Source organism: Lissotriton vulgaris, chromosome 1_1, assembly GCF_964263255.1.
Source record: "Lissotriton vulgaris chromosome 1_1, aLisVul1.2, whole genome shotgun sequence".
Taxonomy (NCBI): Eukaryota; Metazoa; Chordata; class Amphibia; order Caudata; family Salamandridae; genus Lissotriton; species Lissotriton vulgaris.
In genome coordinates this window covers 1,134,151,733-1,134,178,352 of record NC_141685.1, presented here as the reverse complement: position 1 = coordinate 1,134,178,352, position 26,620 = coordinate 1,134,151,733, and the positions used below count along the sequence as shown (strand labels likewise).

The following is a 26,620-nucleotide window of genomic DNA, read 5'->3' as shown; positions in this document are numbered from 1 at the left end:
CAATAGGGTTTCCACAATCATATTCTAATTATGTCTCAATATTAAATGGAACTTAGATTAGGTCATACATGCATATGTTATACACTTATAACATGTATTCTCCTTGAGTTCCACTCTCTTGATGCTCTTCCTTGTCGTTCTCGCTTACCTCACTGTCTGAGGCACTTAGATCAGACCCCCCCTCCCGCATGAATTCCATTTTTTAATGAGAAAATATACACGGTCACAGGTTTCGTTCCTGGCAGGTACACTCAACTAAAATCCTTCTGAGGTTGATAAAATGCTTACAACTGAGTAGGGTAACAAAACATATCGGCTGAATGCCCAGAAACTCTATGGTGAAGATGGAATTCAAAAATATATGGTATACTTGCTCATGCTAAAATCAGCTGAGCTATTGCAAATTCACTTTTTTACACCCCTTTTTTTCACCTATCCTGCAAAAACGTTCTATTCTTGTCCTTGTCAGCGGTAAACTTCCAACATTTTCTAGTGTGGGAAGAGACTGGAGAGGAATCGTTCTATACCGGTCACCATGCAAGTTGGTTGGTGCTCATAGAGTCACAGGGGCATCCTAACATTGGAACTACCGCTTTTCGCTTTTCACCTACTTCAGTCCCTTCATATTGATTTGCAGAAATATGGGACCACCAGAAACCTGCCCAACCATGATAGAATATGGCATTAATTTGAGACACTCTTATCAGAGCCGTGATATAATGAGAACAATGCCCTAATCTGTCACCTCACTACATACCACCAAAGGGGATGGGTGGATTTTTTTACAGGACAAGTAAAATTATGGAGCACTGTATCCCTTGGGCAAGCAGATATTTAAAAAAGATCCACACCACTCCCTACGTTGTTTCAAGCCACCAAAAGGAAAATTGCCTGGGGCTCTTCCTGGTCTAGCACTTTGCCTCACACCAAAGTTTTTACTTTTTTAGTCCTTCTTCTATTTTTATTTTTCCTTAAGACCCTCCCTTCCTGGGAGTGACCTTTGGAGTTAATTCATAGTGTGAAAGGTTCCTGTTTTGTTGACGGAACCCAATGGTATTCTATTATCCAGGTGTCAGACGGGTGTCCGCCACCTATCACTAACGATACAACTGTTTCTGGGTTCAGAGTGGAGAGACTACCGGCGACCCTTAAGGAAGCAGCCGCTGCTGGGCTAGAGGAGGTTATGTACTCACTGGATGATGGCCTGAGGATTTTAGTGGGCTAACTTTGCTTCCTTACCATGGAGCAATTACTCTACAAAGCTGTACAATCATGCCGCAGGCCAGAGGTAAATCTAGGGTCACAGAAAAAGATTTTTACTCTCGATTTCCCTCTAGATTGAGATCAAGATGCAAATCTTCTGGCCGCTCTTTGAAAAGGAGCAAGCCTTCCCCATCAGGTGATTAATGCTTTAATATTGTTATTGAAAGACATTCTTCTCTCAGGCCACTGGAAAGTGGGAATGACTAGAAAGGCATGACCTTTCTTCACAGTTTATGTCCAAGGAAAGGGTATAATTATTGTTGGAGCATGTTAGAGGTAATGTTGGGTTACCCCCGAACACTATGTTGATCCCTTTATTAAACAAAATGAACCCTTCACTTCACAGATGCCTTTTCGCCGCTCCTAGAAATGTCTAATACACATGGAAACGGTTCCACAGGAAGATAAAGGCGATGGATTCTTCTCCATTGTATTCCTGGTATTCCTGGAATTGACCCAATTCAGGAAGGACCTGGCTCTTAAACGAAACCTCCATACCCAGACGGATCAGCAGCCCCCCGTCCCCCAGCACCTTGACACCCTCATGGGTGAGTCGCCACACTTTACAAATCCCTGATTGACTGAGCTGATGTTAGGGGCAGATGGGCAATTGTCAAACTTCTAGTGGACGATTTGAAGTTTGTAATAAATGTGCAGTCTATGGGCCGAATGTTGATGACCCCGAGATGATGAACGGGCTATACTTGAAACTGCTGGATTGTTCCAGAGAAATGGTGGTAATGGGAGACTTTAACTTCATGATGAAGTATGCAATAGATACAATTATCATTCATGTTCCTCACAAATGTTAAAGATGAGGGCTTCCATTGTCGAACCTGTCCAGCTACATGGGCTTATAGATGCCTGGAGGGCACTGTATCCTACAATGCCCGGGCAAACGCATTATTCATTCCCACATAAACACTACTCCTGGATCAACATGGTATTTGTTAAATGGGTGAACCTCAGGAAATTGAAATGGAGACATGCCCTAAAGTGACAGCGGACCATAACCCTATTACTTTAGGTATGAACCTGTCATGGGAAGGTGGTCGACGGCATCAGTTTTCGTTTCCAAGACAGCTCTTTAGTAACTTGGTATGTCGTAAGGTGGTGGAAAGTTCTCTTGCAGGATTTCTGGAGGATAACGCGGGGACAGCATCACCTTTGGTAGTATAGACAACACTTAATGCTTATATCAGGAGTGTGACAACACAGTTTATTTATGTACAAAATAGGGACACTCTAAATGGTGTCAATCAACTGGCGCTGGAGATTTTACAATTAGAAGTGTCCCACACTGCAGAAATCAGGACAGGGCATGCTGGTGAGCGAGATTTGCATATGCAGCTTATTAACAAGTGGTCTACATTAAGTCATGACTTGAGGAAGAAAACTGCAGCCACCTATGCCAAAAAAGGCCTTTCAGTAAGAATACAGGGATCAGGTTGGCAGTGTGTTGAACCATCAGATTTCTGATAGGATGGCCAGAAGCCTGATCCAGAGTATTAAAGGGTATTATGGTATAGTCTAAACCCTTCCTCAAACCATTGTTGAGAAGTTTTCTACATTTTATCAAGCACTATATAGCCAACCTCCAATCTCTTGCATGGTAGAAGCAGCAACCAATGTAGAAAGCAGTAGGCTGCCAATAGCAGCAGAATCACAGGCAGTATTGCTTAATAGGGGCATAACTGTTGGGAAACTAGAGGCTGCTATCACTGCCCTGCCCTCTGGTAAAACAGCAGGCGATGATCTAATCCATTTTGAATTTTACAAACATTTAAGGACATTATAATCCCACAAATCTTATGGGTAACACAGTATATAGATGAAGTTGGTATACCTCCAGATACTTGGGATATGACCAACATAGCAATATTTCGAAAAAAGGGCAAACCATCAGAGGAGATTTGTTCGTATAGAACCATCTGTCTTATCAATGCAGATGCGAAATCTTGGCTATACGGCTTGCCCTGATCCTACCAGAATTAGTATCCAAGCAACACAGCTTTATTCCAGGCAGGGACACCACAAGCCATATAAACACTGTCATTGATGTTTTCAATGTAGCAGACAAAAGGGGTCCAAAATTGGCTATGATTTTATTGGCCGTTGAGAAGGCTTTTGATTGGGTTACCTGGGAATTTTTATGGAGGACAATGGAGGCCTTTGGGCTAGGTAAGCAATTTTGCAAATTGGTACAGGCTTTGTACAAGTGTCTTCAGCTAAATTGATATATGTGGGCATACCTTCATCACCCTTTAAGATAGAGCGAGGCACATGGGAGGGCTGCCTGGTCTCTCCTCTGCTATTTGCACTGTATTTAGAGCCTTATTTGTTGGCATTACAGAGGAATGTTGGGATCAGCCGTGGTATCCGGTGAATGTGAATTAAAGATGAGCGCATATGCGGACAATGTGGCAATATACTCTGATGAACCAGAAAAGGTATGATGTGCATAGAGGCGGCGGCCTTGGAAATTCGGGTCAGTCTCTGGCTATAAATTGAATATAGTCATAAACACAGTTACTGCTGAACTATGAGTCAGCTATATCAATACCGGGGGTAGAAAATACAGCTACTTATTTGGGAATTAAATTATGTGCCAAGATAGACAAGATTTTTAAATTGAACTATGAGCTGTTATAATCTGTGATTCAAAAATACCGATTTCGGAATAAGCTTCCAATAAGCATTATAGGACAGCTTCCAATAAGCAATATAGGTCGCTGTAATATAATCACATTAAATGTAATGGGGTGACCCTGTAACTCTCAGAACCTGGGTGGGTATTAAAATAGATAATAATGGTTCTGTCGGACCGAAATACACAGTGATGTAGTATTTCTTTTTTGTGTTATTTACACTAATCCGTCCCTGTGAGGGTACAACGACAATGGTACTTATACCAATATGCACAAAACACACTGACCACAATGTAAGTTATAGCAGCGTTTTAGTCATGCTTCATCTGAATTGTATTAAAACTTTAGTCTTGCAGATATTGGCTGAGTCGGCGGACCAGCAAATATTTCTTACGCAGGACCAGGTATCCAAGTGGAGCCGGGGTTCACAGAAGGCTGTCCCACATCTGCACAGTCCTGATGAAGACCCGCCCCCTGATGCGCACAACCAGCGCATCGCCCCCCAGGGTCGAAACGTAGACACAATCCTTTCTTTTATGAATCAACTATACAAAATCTACTAGGACCCAAGAATCAATTGATGTACCGATTGGATTATTGTATATATAGTTGACTTTGCTAAATAATTCTGTGATTTAACATTTTTGTATGTTGTTTTAAATGTATATCAGTCTTATACACAATGTATGTGGTTTATATGTTTTATGTTTGTTTGGACAGCAAGACTAACGTTTTAATACAATTCAGATAAAGCATGACTAAAACTCTGCTATAACTTACATTGTGGTCAGTGTGTTTTGTGCATATTGGTATAAGTACCATTGTCGTTGTACCCTCACAGGGATGGATGAGTGTAAATTACACAAAAAGGAAATACTATATCACTGTGTATTTCGGTCCGACAGAACCAATATTATCTTTTGTAATATAATAACAAGCATTTGAAATGCAATAGCTCTCGCATTAATTAAGTTTGAGCTATTGGCATTGCTAAATATTGCAACACCAATTCCAACAAACGTCTATAAATTGTAGGTCAAAAAAAATGTGTATTTATTTTTGTAGCAATGGTGGCATGCTGCGCTTTAGATGAATATGTTTAAAAGTAAAGTGTGCCATACTGCAATTGATGTGTGCACTGATAGCTGGTGGTGTGTGTGCCTGTAGAAATTGTGCACTGATGGCTGGTGGTGTTTGTGCCCGGTGAAAGCGTGCATGGATGACTGATGTCTGTGCCTGGTGAAAGTGTGCACTGACGGCAGGTGGTGTGTATGCCTAGTGAAAGCGTGCACTGACGGCTGGTGGTGTGTATGCCTGGTGAAAGCGTGCACTGGCTGCTACTGGTGTGTATGTGCCTGTTGAAAGCGTGCACTGACGGCTGGTGGTGTGTGTGTCTGGTGGCAAAGCGTGCACTGACGGCTGGTGGTGTGTGGTGTGTGTGTGTCTGGAAGCCTGCACTGAAGGCTGGTGGTCTGTGTGCCTGGTGGAAAAGCATGTACTGACATGTTTAAAAGTAAAGTGCACCATACTGCGTTTTCTACAATAGTTAATTATGGATGCGTTAACAATTGATGCGTGCACTGATGGCTGGTGGTGTGTGTGCCTGTAGAAATTGTGCACTGATGGCTGGTGGTGTGTGTGCCTGGTGGAAGTGGGCACTGCCGGCTGGTGGTGTGTGTGCCTGGTGGAAGCGTGCACTGATGGCTGGTGGTGTGTGTGCCTGGTGAAAGCGTGCACTGACGGCTGGTGGTGTGTGTGCCTGGTGAAAGAGTGCACTGGCGGCTGGTGGTGTGTGCCTGGTGAAAGCGTGCACTGACGGCTGGTGGTGTGTATGCCTTGTGAAAGCATGCACTGACGGCTGGTGGTGTGTGTGTGCCTGTTGAAAGCGTGCACTGATGTCCGGTGGTGTGTGTGCCTGTTGGCACAGCGTGTACTGACAGCTGGTGGTGTGTGTGTCTGGAAGCGTGTACTGACAGCTGGTGGTGTGTGTGTCTGGAAGCGTGCACTGACGGCTGGTGGTGTGTGCTTGGTGAAAGCGTACACTGACGGCTGGTGGTGTGTATGCCTGGTGAAAGCGTGCACTGACGGCTGGTGGTGTGTGCGTCTGGAAACGTGCACTGAAGGCTGGTGGTGTGTGTGCCTGGTGGAAGCGTGCACTGAAGTCTGATGGTGTCTGTGCCTGGTGATAGTGTGCACTGACGGCCGGTGGTATGTGTGTGCCTGTTGAAACCGTGCACTGACGGCTGGTGGTGTGTGTGCCTGGTGGCAAAGCGTGCACTGACGGCTGGTGGTGTGTGTGTCCCACAGACGCTAATAGCCTTATATGATACTTATATAGCACAAACCTAGCTATGGAGCGCTATATTTAAGTTGATGGGTCAGGGACGATCGGTTGTGGGGATTACACAAAAAACATTTTACACACTGGGAAGTTAAGCAATTTACCCAGGATCACATAATGTTCAGTTTAGCTATGAATCTGGGATTCGCACCTGGGTCTCCAGATTCCTAGGAAGTTTGAGCCACTAGGCCACATCATCGTATCCTCAAAATCTGTTATGTCAACAGTGTGATCTATACTTTGTGAAAAACGAGATCTACTTGCCAATATGTTGTCCTAGACACAAGGAAAGACAGAAAAGCTGCCGTGAACATTTCACCCACAGGATCACAGACTTTACAAGTCTTATAGATGAACTCAAGATTTGCATATTGCTAGAGGAGCTCCCCGAACAGGCAGCTTAAAATGTCATCAGAACTACACAAATCTCGATTTAAAACAATTGCCATACTGATGAATACACAGCTACTTTGATTAGGGTCGCAGATCATACCAATAGAGCAGTATTGCCCTGTAAAGCACTTATGGATCATGGAGCAAGGTCCGTCCAGACAACGTCAGAACTGTTACAAAGAGCTGGCGACTCTGCCGACTACTTAAACATCTGAATGCCATTTTTGGAGGTTGGGCTAGAGCACTGGATTGAGAGTGAAAAATTAAGCAAACCTAAACGATGTGCACTAGAGAGTTTGTGGTAATTGAGGATAAAAAAAATGAACACTTGTAATATGTGGGGATTTTATAACTACGACCGAACACGTAAAATAGAAGCCTCTTCAAAACAGACCAGCAGTTCAATAGGAAGAGAGGCTTTAAGGAGGGGTCTTGGCATCCAGAGTGAACCTTTTGGATTTTCAAGGCTCCCGTTACACAATCTGAAATGGTCATGTCGGGACAGCAGGCTGCGCTTCCACTTCCTCTAAGCAAGGATGGAGTCTGTGCTGCTGTGCAAGAAGGGACGATGTAATTTCAAACCTGAGGTTGGTGATGACGTAACGGTGGACTGAGAGTTAAAAATTAAGCAAACCTAAGCGATGTGCACTAGAGAGTTTGTGCTAATTGAGGATAAAAAAAATGAACACTTGTAATATGTGGGGGTTTTATAACTATGACCGAACACGTAACATAGAAGCCTCTTCAAAACAGACCAGCAGTTCAATAGGAAGAGAGGCTTTAAGGAGGGTCTTAGCATCCAGAGTGAACCTTTTGGATTTTCAAGGCTCCCGTTACACAATCTGAAATGGTCATGACGGGACAGCAGGCTGCGCTTCGGCTTCCTCAAAGCAAGGATGGAGTCCGTCCTGTTGTGCAAGAAGGGACGATGTAATTTGAAATTCGAGGTTGGCGACGACGTAACGTTACATTTGCTGCAGGGCTCGGGTCTGGAGGAGGCTTTCCTTCCAACGCTGCACCAACTGTTCAGTCACCCAGAGAGCTCAATTTACGGAGACCCTATGGCTGCATGCCATCTCGAGGAGCGGATGACGACACCAGCTTTGGCACGAGTTGCAAAAAAAAAAAAAAGCTCTCGACATTGCGTGGTGGGGGCGGGGGAGCGGCATTGGGTGGCGGGGGCGGGGGAGCGGCTTGGGAGCGGGATCCTTTTAAGTCTGATGCCGAGGCTCAGACAAATGGTGGTGTGTGATGTGCGATGTGGCTGGCGATGTGCACGCGCCTGGCTCACATGAACTGTACCCGATCACCAGAGACCTAAAAATGAATGACCTCCCTAAATGTTGTTATCTTTTCTGATCTATACCACTAAGGGTGCCAAATATGTTTTTTAAGAAGAGAAGTTAGAGGGGGGCTTTAAGCAGTTTTAGTTAATGGTATAGGCGGCCAAAGCATTTTATAAGCTTATTAAAACTACCGTACCGACAGGGGGGTTTGCAGGTCCCAGATTTTAAGCTATATTTCTAGGTAGTTTTTGCCAGTCGTTTGCGTATTTTGCTTGTTCCAGCGGAACCGGATTTATCTGTATTCAGTTATTATTCAGCATTGGATACTGAGAGCAGGTTTTTTTTCCTATCAAATAACAGACCCTAATTATTACAAACAGGTAAGGTTTCAGTTTGTCAAGGATACTGTAACTATTTGGTGAGAGATCTGTGCCAAGTACTCCATAAAGTTAATACATAGGGTCACACCGCTCTGGGATAACCTGGCTTTTCCCGCTGTGTTTTATGTTTGGGCGTGTGAAGTATGGCATAGATTAGGCGTATCGACAGAGGGGTAGTTATTCGATCTGAATGGCCTACCAAATGAGTCCGACCTTCATCATCAATTTTTAAAATATTTACAGCTGAGGGATTATTTTTGCACCAATGGCAAAGCAATAACTCAATCAGAGACTCCATCCATTTCTAAAAGCCTTAAGGCTAAATGGAAATCAGTGATTCGCACAGAATACCAAGGACTTTGCAAGCGTAGGAAGGATGATAGTCTGCGTTTGACATCTAAATGGAGCAGCGTGTTTTCCAAGGAGGTGTTACCATCAGAAATATACAGGGCGTTAGAGACAGTTGAGGGTGCTGTGCACTCAGTGAAGTTAAATCTGCAGCAATTTAAGACTGTTTGCACGTTATACTATACACCAGATAAACTTATGAGGTGGAGTGCAAAGTTACATCCCGACAAAACTAGCTGCCCCAAGTGCAGATGTCAAGCAGCAGATATCCTACATGCATATCCTGTTTTGAAGGCATTCTGGGAAGATATGTGCCGGGTAGGATCAGCAGGTTTAGGATATGAGATTCAAATAACATTATTGGAAATAATGTTAGGATGCAGATTGGAGTTTGATATTAGGCTGAGAAGACTGTTGTCTATACGTATAGTATCTGCCAGGCTCTGTATAGCTAGATCTTGGGTCTTGGCTATTCCCCAGCGGGCTACTGATTGGTGGGCACCAATTCGGCAAATATATGAATCAGCAGCGCTGGCTCTTAACAGAGTAAGGGGTGTTCGGTCACTTAGGGTGTTTGGTAGAATATGGGCGCAATTTAATTGGGAGCTGTAGACGGATGCCTATTAATGTTTGCAATGTTGGGGGGTTTCCTCTGCAGCAATGGAATGTATATGCTTTTTAGGGGATATTGTATTTTTTATTTGTAGCAGCCCTTTTTTAATTTCTTCTATGGCCGACTGATTGAATTCCTGGAGGTGCAAGCCTCTTGGTCGGTTTCCCCCTGTAGGCTTTCCTGTTTCTCTTTTTCTCCCACCTGCGCACTTATGATGTCATACTTTCTTTTTTCTTTTTGCCTGAGATGTAAATAATGATTGTATCAAGTATGAAGCACAAAGTTAAATGTACGCTTTGGATTCCCATTGGGGTGTTTGATCTGAAAAATACTGACTCAATAAAAATAAATTGAAAAAAAGATGGTGACTGATCATGCACATTTCGTGCTGGGCCAGTCTGTCCCTAATGTTGGTGGAAATTGATTGTGTTACATGCTTTTTCACTTTCTATAATTTAGTAAAAGGTCCACCTGGAATTGAATATGATTTCTGGTGTATGGTGTCTTCTTTTTTCGACTTCTTCAACCACTGACTTGACTATATCACTGATAAGGAATGTGATGAGGAAGAGAGGAGGAGTAATCCCCACTACCCTGTCTGAGGAGGAGGTAATCTCTGTTACTCTTTCTCCGTTTTACCCCATTCCTTGACTTCCCAACCTCCCGACTCTATGAAGGACGAAGGAGGCGGGTATGCTTGGCACGTACAAGAAGTGTTTAAACAAAGGATTACTTATAAACGTCACCCCCAGGAAGGGGGTAAGCAAAAAGTGAAAACAGAAGACAGATTAAAAAAAAAAGAATTTGTCTGAGGGGAGGCAAAGGATCTCATTGATAAGGAATGATACGAAGAAGAATGGAGAAAGAGTCATGGAGATTACCTTAAGTAATCAACCTGCTACATATTTAGACACAACTATTACTTCATATGGAGCTGAGTTCTGGTCTTTTTAGCCAAATAAAACGTAGAACTTTAGTTTTCGAATAGTTTCCACATCTTAACCAAGTTCCTTCTTGGTACTCCCAAATTGGTCAGTTACAGAAAACATGGCACGTGAAAAAAAGTGATTTGCCTGTACTCACACAAAGAGGTTAAAAGGAGACGCAAGCATGACAGCTCATATTTCTCACACAGTTAACATTCCAGCCACTGAGCATTTACTTCTCTACGCTTGTACACAAAAGGGCAATGCATTGTACTTCTTTTTCAAGAGCTAAGTTGGGTTCAACGAAGCCGACAATCAGCGGGCATGTGCCACAAGCAAAATCAGTCAGGCACTGTTAAGAAATCTTTCTAGATACAAGTCTGCAAGCCTGCTGAGACTCACTTTTCAAATGGTTCAAGGCTACAAAAGAGAAAGTGCATGTTACCATATAAAGTAAACCAATAAACGACCATCTCTGCTGCTTTCAGTGACACAAAGTTATGTGTGGGGCAGGGCTGGCTATTTATACATTTACACGGATGGCTTCGTCTTGCTTAGCAAAACTGTTTCCGGAGAAGCCCGGCACCTAATGGGGGCCATTAATTAAGCCATCAAAACCGTGATGATGCCAGATGGTACAGAGGGCTTTCACTCAGAGACACGCTCTCGCTGCGTCACGCTGTCAAGCACGTACATGTTTTGCATTCACGCTGCGATCTGAATGTGAAAGTGTTGAAGGAAACGCACATATCTCTGCTCCAGGCATGCCCATTCCTGAAATACTTCAATAACTTTTTTTCCTAGCAGTGCCAGCCTGGGAGGCGGCAGTGCCTGCGATGCTGGACGAGGCGCAAAAGAAAAGTGGCTAAGTATTCTCACAGGACAAGGTCCGCCCCGAAGCTAGAACGCTGACCTTAGGCAAACCTGAGACTAAGCTGAGGCGCCGATCTCTGAAGTGCTATTTACATTTCAGACCGTTACACTGGATAAAAAACATAAAAACAATAACTAATCCAATATATGCACAGATTACAAGTGTTCCAACTAAAGCAGCCCTGAAAAAAAATATTCAACTACAGGACTGCGTTGGCAAAGTGAATAGAGCGAATAGATATAGCCTTAAGAAGCAGGTGATGGGTCCCGTGGTTCTATTTTCATTTATTTGCAAACAAATGAAATAGAAATTAAAAGCTAAAAAAATAAGGCCACTTAAAATGCAACTGTTGAAAAGGTCCTGGTTATAACAAGCAACAAGGCCTGACTCAGTGTCGCACACTTCATCTGGTGTTCTGACACCAATGTGTAAACCAAATACTTTACAATATAGCTCAATATTTATTTGTGTTATTTCACACTATATACTCTTTTTATGAACTCAAAAACAATTATACAATGTTATGTTTTTGCACTTTAAATGCATAACAAAACAGCGTATATAAACATTGTTAATTCACAATTCTCTCTGCAGAAACAATTTAAATATGCTTTTTCGCAATCTCATTTCTTGTTCAATGTTGGCGCCCAATGCATTTCGGAACTGACTGTAGTTCCTTCTTCAGGGGATAGTCTTCCTCTAGGTAAAGCAGACTTCAATGTCCAGTATGCCAGTGCCCAGGGCACAAGTCGTAAAAAAAGAAGTGGGGGGGACGCTGTCACCGGAAGTGACGTCATGATAGGAAGTGACGTCACGAAAGGTGCCGAGCTCCTCGTCCCAGAGAGGCCAAAGAGTGAAGTCCAGCCGTTTGGCAGGGGGGGGGGCGGCGTCCCCCCGGTAAAATAAGTGGGGGGACGCCGTCCACCCGCGTGGTACCCCGACTCGAGCCCTGCCTGTGCCACAAACTCAGCCTCTTGTTGCAAAACACCATGAGCTCCTGCTTCATCCCCTAGTCAGTATCTATATTGTCGATTCCGAGTAGCGCATCAACCTGACTTCCGCATAGGACTGTTGAAAGGTGGCAGTTATTTTTGTTTGCACAGAAAAAAAAGTAAATAGTGCGGATGTGCACATGTAATCAGATAAAAAGCCATCAATCACTATGAAGACAGCCAATGGCTTAAGTGGGCCATTGCCCTCTGCCTGATGCTGTGGTAGATGATAACAAAATGCGAAAGACACTTGGAATGACCAATGAATGAGGAGGGCTCATTGACAGTCTCTCTGCCTATGAATGAACATATGTATATCCTTTCGGCAAAAGACTGGCAAAACAACTAAAGCTCCCTTTATGCAAGACCTAAAAAGTAAAAATACAAGCATATCATAGCTACAAGCATGGCTTGAAGTCAATTATCCACATGCCCCTGCTGGGACATGTAAAACACACATGAAACATAAATCAACATAAATCAACATCAGTTCTTCACAGAACTCGAAAATAGAACGACGCTGGTTGTTGCGCTGTCAGTTGTGTGCAGTGTATAGATAGAACTGATAGAACTTCAGCAATAGATTCCTAGGCAGCATCAATGTAATACACGTGCAACACGTCAAGCCTTCCAAAGACATTCTGCTGTGGCAAACACAGAGCCAGCCCATTGAATCAAACAAAGGAAACATAAACCTGTGTAGACGCCCAATCTTGTATTTTTAGAAGATAGCTCTCTTCTATCGACGTAGACGTCTTTTGTAAAATATACAATTCATGTGACGGACCAATGATGCCAGTAGCGGCTGTGTTGGGTGTATCTGCCTTCCGTGGTTGGGGCCCATGGTACCACAGATGGATCGGCCAAGGTATAATTAATTACCTGTCACGTGAAAGGCACTTGGAACTATATTTACCACCGTTTAGTATCTTTATCTGTTTTGGAATGGGCCTATGGCACCCAGGTGTGCGTGTGGTCTGGCATGGCGCAGTAGAATGGGCCCATATTAGCACAATGTACCTATCCCGCAACAGGGACATACGCACACGGTTGCTCTGTGTACGTATGTCCCTGTTGCAGGATAGGGACATGGTCCCAGATATGTCTTTGACAGGTGAATGTACTCGCCATTGCATATGACATATGTACCAGGTATGGTTTGGTGTGTATTTACATATCTGGTTGAGCCTGTAGATCCAGCCATGACTCTTTCACGCCTGGTACCACAAGAATGGATCTGTTGTGGAATCCGTCCTTCACACCATTCCTAACTGTGTCAGGGTACATTTGCCTACATTCACCTATTTAGATGAACCCATATAACCATGTGGGGCTCTCTCTGCCATTGAATGAGCCAACTTTGGTATGGGTTTTATTGAGGGTGTATGTACGTGTCTGGCAAAGGCCTTTGCCTGTGTGGCTGTAACAAGATATATTTACCTTTCATGAAATGGGCCAGGGAGAACGTGTCTCTTTCAAGATGCACTTGTGATGGAGCAGGTATCTCTCCATGTGTAGCTCCGTGGCTGTGTGCATCTACCTATCTAAAGTAGGTCTCTGGTACCCAGTGTGGCTTCATTTAGTTGTATTCATCTTTCGTGGTGGCAGGCGTGGTTTGGTGTGCTTTAACCTAGTGTGGGGGGGCTCATCTAACCAACTGTGGCTCTATCAGGCTTTATCCTGGAGAGGACCAGAGTTGACTTTGTCAGGCGTATTTACCTGTCGTGGAGTGGGCACCTGGTAGCGTCAAGCGTGGCTCTGTTTTGGGTGTCAGGAATATGCCCATGATATCAGGTGTGATTGTGTTCACTTGAAGTGGCACAGACCCGTGATGATGTGGTTCTGACAGGGAGTATTTACCTGTCATAATTAAGCCCCTGTTATCAAGCGTGCCACTGTGATTGTATTTATATGTCAGGAATACGACTGTGGTATCAGGCGTGGCTGTGTCAGGGTGTATTTACCTGCCATGGGATTGGCCCATGGTACCAGGGGCGGCTGCTTCAGGGTGCATTTACCTGCCATGGGATTGGCCTTGGTACCAGGCGTGGCTGTGTCAGGGTGTGTTTACCTGTTTTGGGATTAGCCTGTGGTACCAGGCATGGCTGTGTCAGGGTGTGTTTCCCTGCCGTGGGATTGGCCCGTGGTACCAGGCGTGGCAGTGTCAGGGTGTATTTACCTGTCGTGGGATTGGCCCGTGGTACCAGGCATGGCTGTGTCAAGGTGTATTTACTGTCGTGGGATTGGCCCATGGTACCAGGTGTGGCAGTGTCAGGGTGTGATTTTTTTACCTGTCATGGGATTGGCCCATGGTACCAGGCGTGGCTGTTCCAGGTGTGTTTACCTGCAGTGGGATTGGCCAGTGGTACCAGGCGTGGCTGAATCAAGGTGTATTTACCTGCATGGGATTGGCCCGTGGTACCAGGCGTGGCTGTGTCAGGGTGTGTTTGACTGCAGTGGAATTGGCCTGTGGTACCAGGCGTGGCTGTGTCAGGGTGTTTTTAACTGTCGTGGGATTGGCCCGTGGTACCAGGCGTGGCTGTATCAAGTTGTGTTTACCTGCAGTGGATTGGCCCGTGGTACCAGGCGTGGCTGTGTCAGGGTGTTTTTACCTGTCGTAGGATTGGCCCGTGGTACCAGGCGTGGCTGTGTCAAGGTGTGTTTGCCTGTAGTGGGATTGGCCCGTGGTACCAGGCGTGGCTGTGTCAGGGTGTTTTTACCTGTCGTAGGATTGGCCCGTGGTACCAGGCGTGGCTGTGTCAAGGTGTGTTTGCCTGTAGTGGGATTGGCCCGTGGTACCAGGCGTGGCTGTGTCAGGGTGTTTTTACCTGTCGTGGAATTGGCCCGTGGTACCAGGCGTGGCTGTGTCAAGGTGTGTTTGCCTGTAGTGGGATTGGCCCGTGGTACCAGGCGTGGCTGTGTCAGGGTGTTTTTACCTGTCGTGGAATTGGCCCGTGGTACCAGGCGTGGCTCTGCAGGTCATCTGTGCTCAGCTTGAGCTCTTCCTCCAGCTCCTTCTTCAGGCTGTTTTTCTTGGACTCCATCTCTTACTGTAAAAAATACAACATGTGTTATATTTAAACAGGCTTCAAGCAGCGCCTCGAGGTTATCACTGGAGGCACTTAGTGCCTTTACCACACGCTCCACAGCCACTACTAGCCATTACAAACCTTCCACGGCACGCCCTGTGCTCCTACACAAGCCTCCAGAAGCAGCACCCCATACAGACCTTTCAAAACCAAACCAGAACTCTGACACCAACAATCTTTACAACCACCAGACTGTACAGACCCTCTGCAGGATAATCAATGCCCCTGCACGCCCTCCACAGCCACCCAGTCCTAGACCTTCCACTGCACAACCAATATTTCTGCACCACCACCACCACCCTTCACATCAGTACTCACAGACCTTCTTCCACGGCACAACCACCACTCCAACCCCTTCACTGTCCGCAACCATCAGCCAAGTACAAGACCTTCCATAGCAGAACCAGCACTCCTGCACCAGCCACAGCCACGCACAGACCTTCCCCGGGACAAGCACTGAGTGGAACCATGAAATAAGAAGTCCCAGAAGGTCACCTTCAGGGCACGTGGGCAGGGCATAGTCACATCTTGCGGGTCACCCTTGAGACAACGGAAATAAAACTCTCCACCAGTCCACCTTCTCCTACAAACCTTCTACTACTGCACCACCACCAGCACTCCCACCCTACCACCCATCAACACTCAAGAGGTCTGTGGCCCAATCGCGCTCCTACACTTCGTGCTTCACCGCCGTCAGCACTCACAGTCACGAACCATCCACTAAGCGGTCAGTCCCGTTACACCATCTCCACACCCAATCTCGAGGTCCACCACCGGCAGCATCTTCCACAGACCTCTCCTCTACCATCCCTCACAGCCAGCACACCTGCGCCACACCATAGATAGAGGGCCCTCCCGGGGTGGGGTGACATGAGTTGAAGTTCAAAAACACGACGGAACCGCTCCAAAATATGCTATTTTACTTCACGAGAAGCGGGCAGGTAAGAAAATGTGTCCCTGAAGTCCAGATACATCCACATGCGCCTCATTACCTCCCTCCCTGCCTAACCCTGATTCCTCCTTAACTCTCCCATTAATCACTCCCTCCCTCTCTTCCTCTATCCGTCCTTACCTGCCCCTTTCTTCCAATGCCTTCACCCCAACCTCCCTTCCTCAAACCATTCCCCTCTTCCCTCGCTGGCCCCTTCCCCACTTGTACCCACCTGCTTGCTTGCCTTCCTCCTTGCCCACCCCTTCTTTCCTCCTTACCTGCTTCCTTTCCTCCTCTTCATCTCTTCCTCCCGCGAGTCCTCCCCTCACCTCTTTCCCGAGTCACCGCCTCTCTGCTCCTCGCGCCTCCCTCCCGGGCTCCACTCCCTGAAGTCTTGAATTCCTGAGCTCTGCCTTCGAGGCAGGGGGAAGGCGGGAGGAGGTGCGTGCATTGCTCAGCTGTTTCCCACAGGGGGCGCCTGGAGCCTGTGCTGGGCGTGGGGGCGCTGACCACTTAATTCGGGCGGTGACAGTTGAACCCTGACAGGACTTGACTGGTAGCTAAAAGCAATATTTCTCATGCCTTTTCTTTATGTAAAATTACGGCGAGCTAGCTCTAAACGGAAGTTTTAACCCCTCTAGTATTCTTTTTTTTTGCCAAAAAGTTCCCAAAAGATTCGTTTGACTTTAACAGTACTATGGTGAAGGTATGTCGAATAAAAAGAATACGTCTCTGCGGTAGTTCTGAAAAGAGGCTCTTACAATGTTTCAATACGCCAGAGCCTGGCACAGTATACACACAGGACGTTATATATCCTCAGGAGCAAATCTTGCATGTTTTAAGAAAAGTGTGTGACCCCTCCCTTAGGGCAGTTTTCAGGGCTGGCTGGGACCCCTTCTCCCCCCCTATGTACTGCATGGTCAGTCCAGCCTTGATCCGGGGAGGGGGGCGAGGGGGTGGAGTGCTGTGTGACACTGACTTCTGGGGCAACAGGAATAGTACCACATGAGCATGGCGCAAATGGCGAGATAGGACTGCCAGACACTGAGCCCTGGCTTGGGAGAACATGGAGGAGACTCACTCCGAGGCCATAGGCGCTGGAAGTAGGGGTGCAGGGGATGGTGGTGTGCCGCAACACCTCCAAAATAATCCTGCTCAGGTTCAAAAGGTGAATTAGCAGTAAAGATGCCTTTTTATCTTGACTCATTTCCTGTGCATTCAAGGATTAATGTCATATTCTTCTTTAGGTTAACAACTTTCAGCTTTTGGGTAGGGGCAGGGCAGGTCCCAAAGTCCTAGTAGTGTAATTACTTTACTACTATTCAACTTCCGGTCTGATGTAATTCGTTCTTATGAATGTGCTCAGATAGCATGGATGTGGTGTAATACGTGTGTAGATGTCAACTAAACGCTTGGTGCTGTGCGATCTACGAGTGCTGTTGTTATCAGAGGGGTTGCTACATAGGCTGTTTGGGCTAGGGTTCCGACTAACTACTAGGACTAGGGTTCCCTATTGAACTAGGGGATCAGGGTTTGATTGGCTGTTAGGGCTAGGGCTAGGGCTGTGATTGGTTAATAGGGCCAGGTCTCCTACTCGCTCTAGGGTTTAGGGTTAGGGTTCTACTTGGTTAGCAATAGGGTTCCATTGGCCAATATGGGAATTTTAAGCTTAGGGCTTCGGGAGTCCCTGCCCGGGCATCAATGCTAAGGGTGGAGAGGACCAGGGCAGTTGCCTATTGTCAAGAAACTCCCGGTCTCCGGTGGCACAACGTGGTACTACCGCGCAGAACGGCAGAGAAGTCCGGAAGTAACAAGCGGATTCCGAACTACCAGTACCAGCATGCCTAGCGCGATCAGTGCGCGAACCAGAAACGCCTACATAAGGCGCACAGGAGCAAGGGACGGCGTCGGGTATTGAGATCCTTGCCGGCCTCCTTGTTTCCTGTACAGACCTTACTGTTCGTTGACGCCGGACCAGCGTCGTTCGTGATACCAAAGGACCTGATTTCAAGGCAACAGTTCCGCGACGGAGGTAAGACTGAGCGGCTGCTCGTTTTCCCGTCACTCGAGAGGAGTCTTGGTAGAGTGTTGGTTTCTACGCTCCCAAGACAGGATTGAGAAGAGACGCACACCACGGAGGTGTTTGCCGCGTCTCTGCTGGGGTTTCAGATTCCGGTGTATCCGAGAGGCACTAGAGGGTGTAGGTGCTGTAACAGTTCACCCCACCGGAAAGACAAGTGGACGCCAGCCTACAGTGTGTAGTGGTTGAAGGTGGAGCGGCAGTTCCCTTCCTTGCTCACTGTACCTTACGGTTGAGTGCCCGGCTGGGCATTCCGGGGGCATTCCAACACAGCGCAAAAAGCAATTATAACAGGCGCTACTGCTCAGTGGAACGAGTCAACCCCATTAGCCTCTTTCGAACGGCATTGTCGGCCGTTGCTCTGCACAGTGCCCTCCCCTGGGGAATACCAGGACCGGTATTCATGCGGAGGACGGTTGGATCGAAGCCCTGCTGAAGTACAGGGCGGCTAATGGGTATCGTTATACATATTGTTTATTTCTTGGTTTACTACAGATCGTGGGGAATTCCGCACACCGCAAGACTATAGATCGCTATTTTACTTTGTCCACTATTCTGTACTTATTAAAGGTTGCTGGGAAGCACACCTAAAACACTATTGTTGTGTGGTCATTTTTGTCTCCCCGATCCCGAGATCTTGGGAAGATTACACCTATTTGGGTCGAACCTAGGGCCAGAGAGGCTACACAATTTTCACTTATGAGCTACTACCTTAGCCCCTCCACATAGCCAACATCCAAACACAGTATAAGCAAAGGCATTCTACTTGTGCACCACAAACCTCAATTAGATTTCAATGTGTATTAAATGACTACAACACAAAACCACATTATAAATAACATTAATGCATCCAGACACACACTCCGTGTTAAAACAAAACACCAGCCCTATCCTCTACTTGCTCCTAACAGAGCCCCTTTTATCATGACAAAACCTATACTCAGCCTCCCATCACACCATTCACCAACCCCTGACTCCTCTATTTACAAATTATACACAACCATACAATCCTTACACGCCGCTCGGCCACACACATTAACTATTCCCTTGATAAAATGTACCACAAACACTTTTAACTCTTGTCCATCCCCTCTTACACACTGTATACTCTTCTCCAAAACACATCACCACCCCTGTACTATTCAAATACCACTCACCTGCAGTACTGCACATACAAATCGTTCACAGAAAACAACTACATCAATATCTCCTCTCTCTACTCCAGAAAAACAACACACACACATTTCTATATATTATTTTCCTTAGACATATATTCCCTTATTATGTAATAATGTATGTATATATTTATTATATTAGTCCTATTGTATAAGGAAAAATATAATTGCTCTCGCTAAAGCTGTCCTACTATCACCCTACACCTCTATCAATGTATCCTCTATTTTCACTCTCTCTCATCCCAAACCCTTTCTACTACTACAATCTCCAAAATAACCCTTCCTAGACTCTCCCTCCTCCACGCCTCCTGGCTCACCCCAAACATCGGTTTACTACTATAATTTCACAAACAACCCTACTAAATTCTCCCTCATGGTATCTCTCCTTTCACCCATCCCAAACCTCATTTTCCCACTGATCCTCTTTTACCCTGATCCCTTTCTACAGGTTCTTCCCTCCTCCATATCTCATTTACTCACACCAGACATCAACTTACTTCCGAATCAACCCTTCTGGTTTATTCCCTCTTCTATCCTTCCATTACTCTATTCAATCCAACTAACAGATTCACATGTTCTCCGCTCAAATTAACTTGTACCTCCCTATATTACTACTATACTTATATTTCCCTATACCAATCTACCACTAATTTTTTTTGAGTTCCAGAGCAGCAAAACATAGCATAACAAAACAAAGCATAGCATAACATAACAAAGCATAGCAAAACAAAACGTAGCATAGTATAACAAAACACAGTGTAGGAGAGTAAGGTCTGCTATCCTATGGTCACCCCAATTTTTGCTTTTTGTTTCACTGGTTTTCGACTTACTGAGGCTGTGGGCCTGCTAGTCAGACCCCCAGCCTGCTGTTCTCTCTCTAAATTTGTAATACATGTGCCATAGGTACATACCACAATTGGAAAATGGACTCCTTGTCAGCCCCTGTACCATGCACTATAGGTGCTCAGGGCATAGGTGCCACCAAGGCCTACCAGGGGCTGAAGCATAGCTTTTGCTACACATGGCTGGTTCTTAAATTGACACAACTGGCTGATCACTCAGCTGGGGCAAGTGGGTGTAATCACCCCTTGCTTAGATATAGTATACCTATATCTAAACCTATATCTGGACACATATAAACCTGTGAGTCACTCCTATGGAAGGCCTTATCAATCCTGGAGGCAGAGTGCATGGTTTTATGTGAGATGGAGCTCTGGCATGAGCTGAGCCTGTCTGCAGCTGTCGGGAACAACTCCCTAAGCTGATCCGGGATAATGCCATACCATATACTATTAAGTGGCTTATAATCCTATAATATAGCAACTTTGGTTTGGCTTTATAAAAACATGCCGTGTAAGGTGTCATACGAATTGGAATACTACCCCCTCGCCAGTTCTGGCGACGGGGGTAGCATTCCACCCTTCTAGAGGGAGAAGACATGTTACTTTACTGAAATGCGGTTGATTTAAAAGGAGCCTCAGATCCACAAAATGGATGCCTCTGCCACAGGTCTGGCCTCCTGCTGCTGACCGAAACTCAGCAAATGGTGGCCTGGACAAAAGGTTTCCTGTCGCAGGGCGGTGTTAAACCACCCCAGACAGGAGATAGTGGATTGTAGCAGGGAGGTTTCAAAGAAACCAGACACTGCCTGGGGAGCACAAGGCTGCCCCTTGCATAATCCGGCCAAACCGGTTCTGGGGCACACCAGCCCCTGTCCCAGCGCGGCCTGGATCAAAGGAAAGGGGTGTATCCACCCCCTTCCTGGGTCCCACCCATAGGAGGGGGCCTAGCAGGATGTCCAGCCCACCAGATTCGAATAAGAGTGGGAGCAGTGCCAATGCAACTCAGATCATCCTGAAGAAACATAAGAAACAAATTCTGGACCCTTCGACATCCTACTCAACGTAGAAGACTGAAGAATCTCCCTTGTGGTCAAGGAGTGACCACCCTGTGCAAACAGGTACCACCCAGCACCTCGACCCTTGCTTTGCTGCAGTACCCGCCGGAACTCGAGCGACAGAGATCGACGAGATCAAGCTTGCCTGCCTTCCTCCAGCCCGATCCACAGTCCCTGCAGAGCTGAGACCCGTGGAGGCGACCAGAAGCGTGGGGCACGCCATCTTGAAAAGGCCACGAGACGCTGACCGTGCAGCCCACGAGTGACCCTCGAAGCTGTACACCGGGGTTTGACATTGCATTGGTGCAAGCCGCACTTTACGTGCTGCACCCGAATTCTGCTGGCTTCTCCCGACTTCAGCATTGCTAGTCCTGACTGCTCCCAGCGATTCTCTAGGCCCTAGGCCTAACCACTGTTCGATTGGTATCTCTTATACCATTTTTTTAGTATATGGTTTGAGTGGCCACCCGCCCTCATCCATAATTGTGCAACTTTATATGTTATACTGTGCTTTTGATTTAACGCTTGTGCCCCTTTGCTCATAAAGAGTACTGGGGATTAATTTAGAAATAAACACATATATTTTTATAATATATACTTGTGTGGTGTCCTTTCATTTGGTATTACAGGATTGTATGTGGTAAAACGGCTCGCTTAACACGACCTCTTAAGTTAAGCCTTTAAGGCTGCTTAGTCCATGCTACCCCTAGGATAGCTTGTCTAACAAGGTTGACTTACAACCAGACACCATAAGGGATTGTTTGGACTGATACAAGGCGGTTCAAGAATTGGAAACACCACATATCAGGCCAACTTCTCACATTGGTGCGCAGCGGTGCGGATTTGAGCTTGCTGTTTGTTTTACCATTGCAATCTTTTTATCAAATTGAAAGATCACATCAAGTACCTTAGGTACATATAAATCAAAAGCTTAGCATATTAAGTTCTACTGAACTTAGTAGTTGTAGATTAAAGGGATTAGCACACCCTGACAACAACTCACTAACAAGGTACAGTAGGAAAACACTTAGTGTAGGTAAGTGCACCACTTACACCTCACTAGCAGCCATGTCTGACACAGGAGGAGCTTCAGGCTCTGCCCCTGTGATAGTTGACCCCATCAAGGCAACTTCCAGATATGACAACCTTAGCCACAAAGACTTGGGTGCCTTGTGCACAGCAAGGGGGCTAAAAAAGGGCAGAGGCCCTACCATTCCTTCCCTGAGAGCTATCCTGGAAAAGGATGACTTAGATAAGGTGAGTCAGGCTCCCTTAGATTCAGGTGAGGGGGTGAACTCCCCTGAAAATGAGAATCTTCCAGAAGAAGAAGAGGAGGAGGAAGAGGAAGAGGAAGGCTCAGAGATAGAGGAGCCTGAAGATCAGGATCAGAGGGTGAACCAGGTACAGATTGGCAGGCTTAACCAGGCCAATCTAGACCTACATGGGAGTGGAGGAGGCCAGCACCTCCCCAGATCCCATAACTTAATTCTCCCAGGCAACAGGAGGGTGAGATCTCGATCAGGGGACTCTCATGTTTCTAGTGCCTCAAGAGAATCTCAAAGGGGAATGACTTCCCCCAGAGGAAAGAGCATAGGGCCAGGATGAGGGTTGTCCAACTCCAGATAGAGAGGGAAGAGATAGCCTTGGCTCAAGCTAAACTTGCTTTAGCAAGAGAAAGAAAGTTGTGTGGCTTAGATGCCACTGGTGGCAGCAAAGTTCCTAAAGAGAAAGACAGGGCCTATGATAATAGAAACCTGACAAAAATTGTGCCCCCCTACAAGGAAGGGGATGACATCCACAAATGGATGACTGCTCTTGAGAGGGCCTGCATGGTACAGCAGGTCCCTGAGGATCAGTGGGCAGCAATTTTATGGTACTCCTTTTCTGAGAAAGGGAGGGATAGGCTCCTCACTGTTAGACCTGAGGATGCCAAAAACTACTCTGTCCTGAAGAGTGCTCTTATTGAAGGGTTTGGCCTAACCACTGAGCAATACAGGTTGTTGTTCAGAGACACCCAAAAAGCACAGACTCAGGACTGGACTGATTTTGTTGATTGTGCCACTAAGGCTTTGGAGGGTTGGCTGCAGGGAAGTAAAGTCTCAGACTATACAGGATTGTACAATCTTATAATGAGAGAGCAGATCCTTAATAACTGTCAGAACCAGCTGTTGCATCAATACCGTATTGACTCTGATCTGACCTCTCCCCAAGAATTGGGAAAGAAGGCAGACAAATGGGTCAGAACAAGGATTAAGCAGAAACCCCAGAACCATAGTGACCAGAAGAAAACAGACCAGAAGGGTGGGAATCAGAAAGATAAAGAAAAGGACCAGAAGTCTTCAGGCCCCCAAACTAGTAATAAGGAGGGTGGTTCCCAAAATGACAAAAAGAAAAAGAAGAATGATGGCCCAAAGAAACCTTGGTGTAATACCTGCAAATCAGTTTCACACTGGGGCAGTGAATGCACTAAGAAAAATCCAGTTCCTGCCACTGCTCCTAAAGCAACTGCACCCCTTAGTACAGTCAGCAGTGGTAGTGCACAACATAAGGGGATAGTAGGGTTAACCTTGGGTACTGAGGTGGAATCTGGCCTAGTCAGAATCCCCACACAGGCAGTTCTCCTATATGATGTGTACTTATCTTTGACCACTGCAGTAAGCCCCATTAACCTAGGCAAATATAGGCAGACTCCCTTAATCAATGAGAAACTGGCTCAGGCCTACAGGGACACTTGTGCCAGTGTCACTATGGTGACACCAGACTTTGTGGACCCTGGTCAGATTGTACTAGGTGAAAGTTACCTAGTGACCAATGCAAGCAACTCCACTACTTCACATAGTGTGGCTGTTGTGAACTTCTCCTGGGGAGGGGTAAATGGCCTAAAGAAAGTGGTTGTGAGTGCAGACCTCCCAGTAGACTGTCTGTTAGGCAATGATCTTGAAAGCTCAGTTTGGTCAGAAGTGGAGTACAGGACTCATGCAGAAATGCTAGGGATTTCAGCTCATGTCCTTGCAGTGACAAGGTCTCAGGCTAAGAAGTGCCTTCCTGAACCAGTGGTGGATCTTGAAACATTAGACCAACCACAACCCAAGAGAAGGAGCAAGAGGGTTAAGGCTGTGCCTTCCCACTTGCCCCAGGTTGAGGATCAGGTTTCACAGGAAACTGATTCTGCAGTCCAAGAGGAGACTGTCTCTGAGGAGCTTGAACCTGACCAGGTTGAGTTTCTGGGGACAGGGGGACCCTCAAGGGCAGACCTGGGGCAGGCCCAATTAGATTGCCCTTCACTTGAACCCCTCAGACAGCAAGCTGCTGCTGAGGCTGCAGGGAATGCTCAAGGTGCCCATAAAGTTTATTGGGATGATGGACTCCTTTATTCAGAGGCTAGAGACCCCAAGCCTGGTGCCACCAGGAAGTTGGTCATACCTTTGAAGTTTAGGGGTTTCCTTCTCACCTTGGCCCATGATATTCCCCTTGCAGGACACTTAGGCCAGAATAAGACTTGGGACAGGCTTGTTCCACACTTTCACTGGCCTGACATGTCAGAAAATGTCAAGGAGTTTTGTCGCTCCTGTGTCACTTGCCAAGCCAGTGGTAAGTCAGGTGGCACAACAAAGGCCCCCCTGATACCACTACCTGTGGTGGGGGTACCCTTTGAAAGAGTTGGAATAGATATTGTGGGTCCCATGGATCCTCAAACAGCATCTGGGCATAGATTTATACTGGTGGTAGTGGATCATGCCACCAGGTACCCAGAGGCAATTCCCCTGAGGACCACCACAGCACCTGTGGTGGCAAAAGCCCTCATTGCAGTTTTCTTAAGAGTGGGCTTTCCAAAGGAGGTTCTTTCAGACAGAGGTACCAACTTTATGTCTGGATACTTAAAAGCAATGTGGAAAGAGTGTGGAGTAAACTATAAGTTTACCACACCCTACCATCCACAGTGCAATGGGCTTGTTGAAAGGTTCAACAAGACCCTAAAGGGAATGATAAAAGGTCTACCAGAGAAGATTAGGCGGAAATGGGAAATCCTTTTACCCTGCTTGCTCTTTGCTTACAGAGAGGTCCCACAGAAGGGGGTTGGCTACAGCCCTTTTGAACTTTTGTTTGGCCACCCTGTGAGGGGTCCACTGTGTTTGGTGATGGAAGAATGGGAGTTACCTCTCAAAAAGCCTAAGCTAGATATTGTGGACTATGTACTTGGTCTCCGCTCCAGGATGGCTGAATACATGGAGAGAGCATCCAAAAACCTTGAGGCCAGTCAAGAATTACAGAAAGCTTGGCATGACCAAAAGGCTGTTCTGGTTGAGTTCCAGCCAGGGCAGAAGGTGTGGGTGTTGGACCCAGTGGGCCCAGCAGCACTCCAGGACAAATGGACTGGACCCTACCCTGTCATTGAGAAAAAGGGAGAAGTCACCTATGTGGTTGACTTTGGCACCCCTAGGAGCCCCCACAGGGTGCTCCATGTAAACCGTTTGAAAGCATTTGTTGACAGGGAGGACATGAGTCTCCTCATGGCCACAGATGGGGATCAGGAGGAAGAGAGTGACCCTCTCCCAGACCTGCTTTCCCAGAACCCTGATGATGGATCAGTTGATGGAGTAGCCTTGGCAGGCAGCCTCACTGAGCAGCAACAGGTGGACTGCAGACAGGTGTTGCAGGCCCACAGGCATATGTTTTCACTCACACCCAGCCAGACTAATTGGTGCACCCATGAGGTGGACACTGGTGACAGTCTGCCTGTGAAGAATAAGATCTACAGGCAACCTGACCATGTCAGGGATTGTATAAAGGCTGAGGTGCAAAAGATGTTGGAGCTTGGAGTGATTGAGCCATCAGAGAGCCCATGGGCCAGCCCAGTGGTCCTTGTGCCAAAACCTCATACCAAAGATGGAAAGAGAGAAATTAGGTTTTGTGTGGACTACAGAGGTCTCAATGCTGTCACTAGGACAGATGCACATCCCATTCCAAGAGCAGATGAGCTCATTGATAAATTGGCTTCTGCCAAGTTTCTGAGCACATTTGATTTGACAGCTGGCTACTGGCAAATCAGGCTAGCTGAAGAGTCAAAAGCCAAAACAGCATTCTCTACCCCTAGTGGACATTATCAGTTTGTGGTAATGCCCTTTGGTTTGAAGAATGCACCTGCCACCTTCCAAAGGTTGGTGAATCAAGTCCTTGCTGGGTTGGATGACTTTTGCGCAGCATATCTAGATGATATTGCTATCTTTAGCTCCACCTGGGAGGATCACCTGATCCACCTGAAGAAGGTTCTGGAGGCCCTGCAAAAGGCAGGCCTGACTATCAAGGCTACCAAGTGCCAGATAGGGCAGAGCGAGGTTGTGTACCTGGGCCACCTAGTAGGTGGGGGTCAGGTTCAACCATTG

The 26,620-nt window shown here is 46.5% G+C and overlaps 1 protein-coding gene across 5 annotated transcripts in view; it reads right to left on the bottom strand.

The window, feature by feature from the left end:
- LOC147748775 (breast cancer anti-estrogen resistance protein 3 homolog) overlaps positions 1–26,620 on the bottom strand; it is a 232,009-nt gene that overhangs the window by 131,209 nt on the left and 74,180 nt on the right. For 2 of the 5 annotated variants that reach the window (XM_086963797.1, XM_086963794.1), the window contains exon 2: positions 15,001–15,114. In XM_086963797.1, the coding sequence (XP_086819923.1) occupies positions 15,001–15,108 (108 nt within the window). In that variant the 5' untranslated portion in view covers positions 15,109–15,114. Of the gene's footprint in view, positions 1–14,243; positions 14,278–15,000; positions 15,115–16,362; positions 16,441–26,620 lie in introns of those variants that run through there. The other 3 variants (XM_086963801.1, XM_086963798.1, XM_086963795.1) reach the window with 3 other exon arrangements.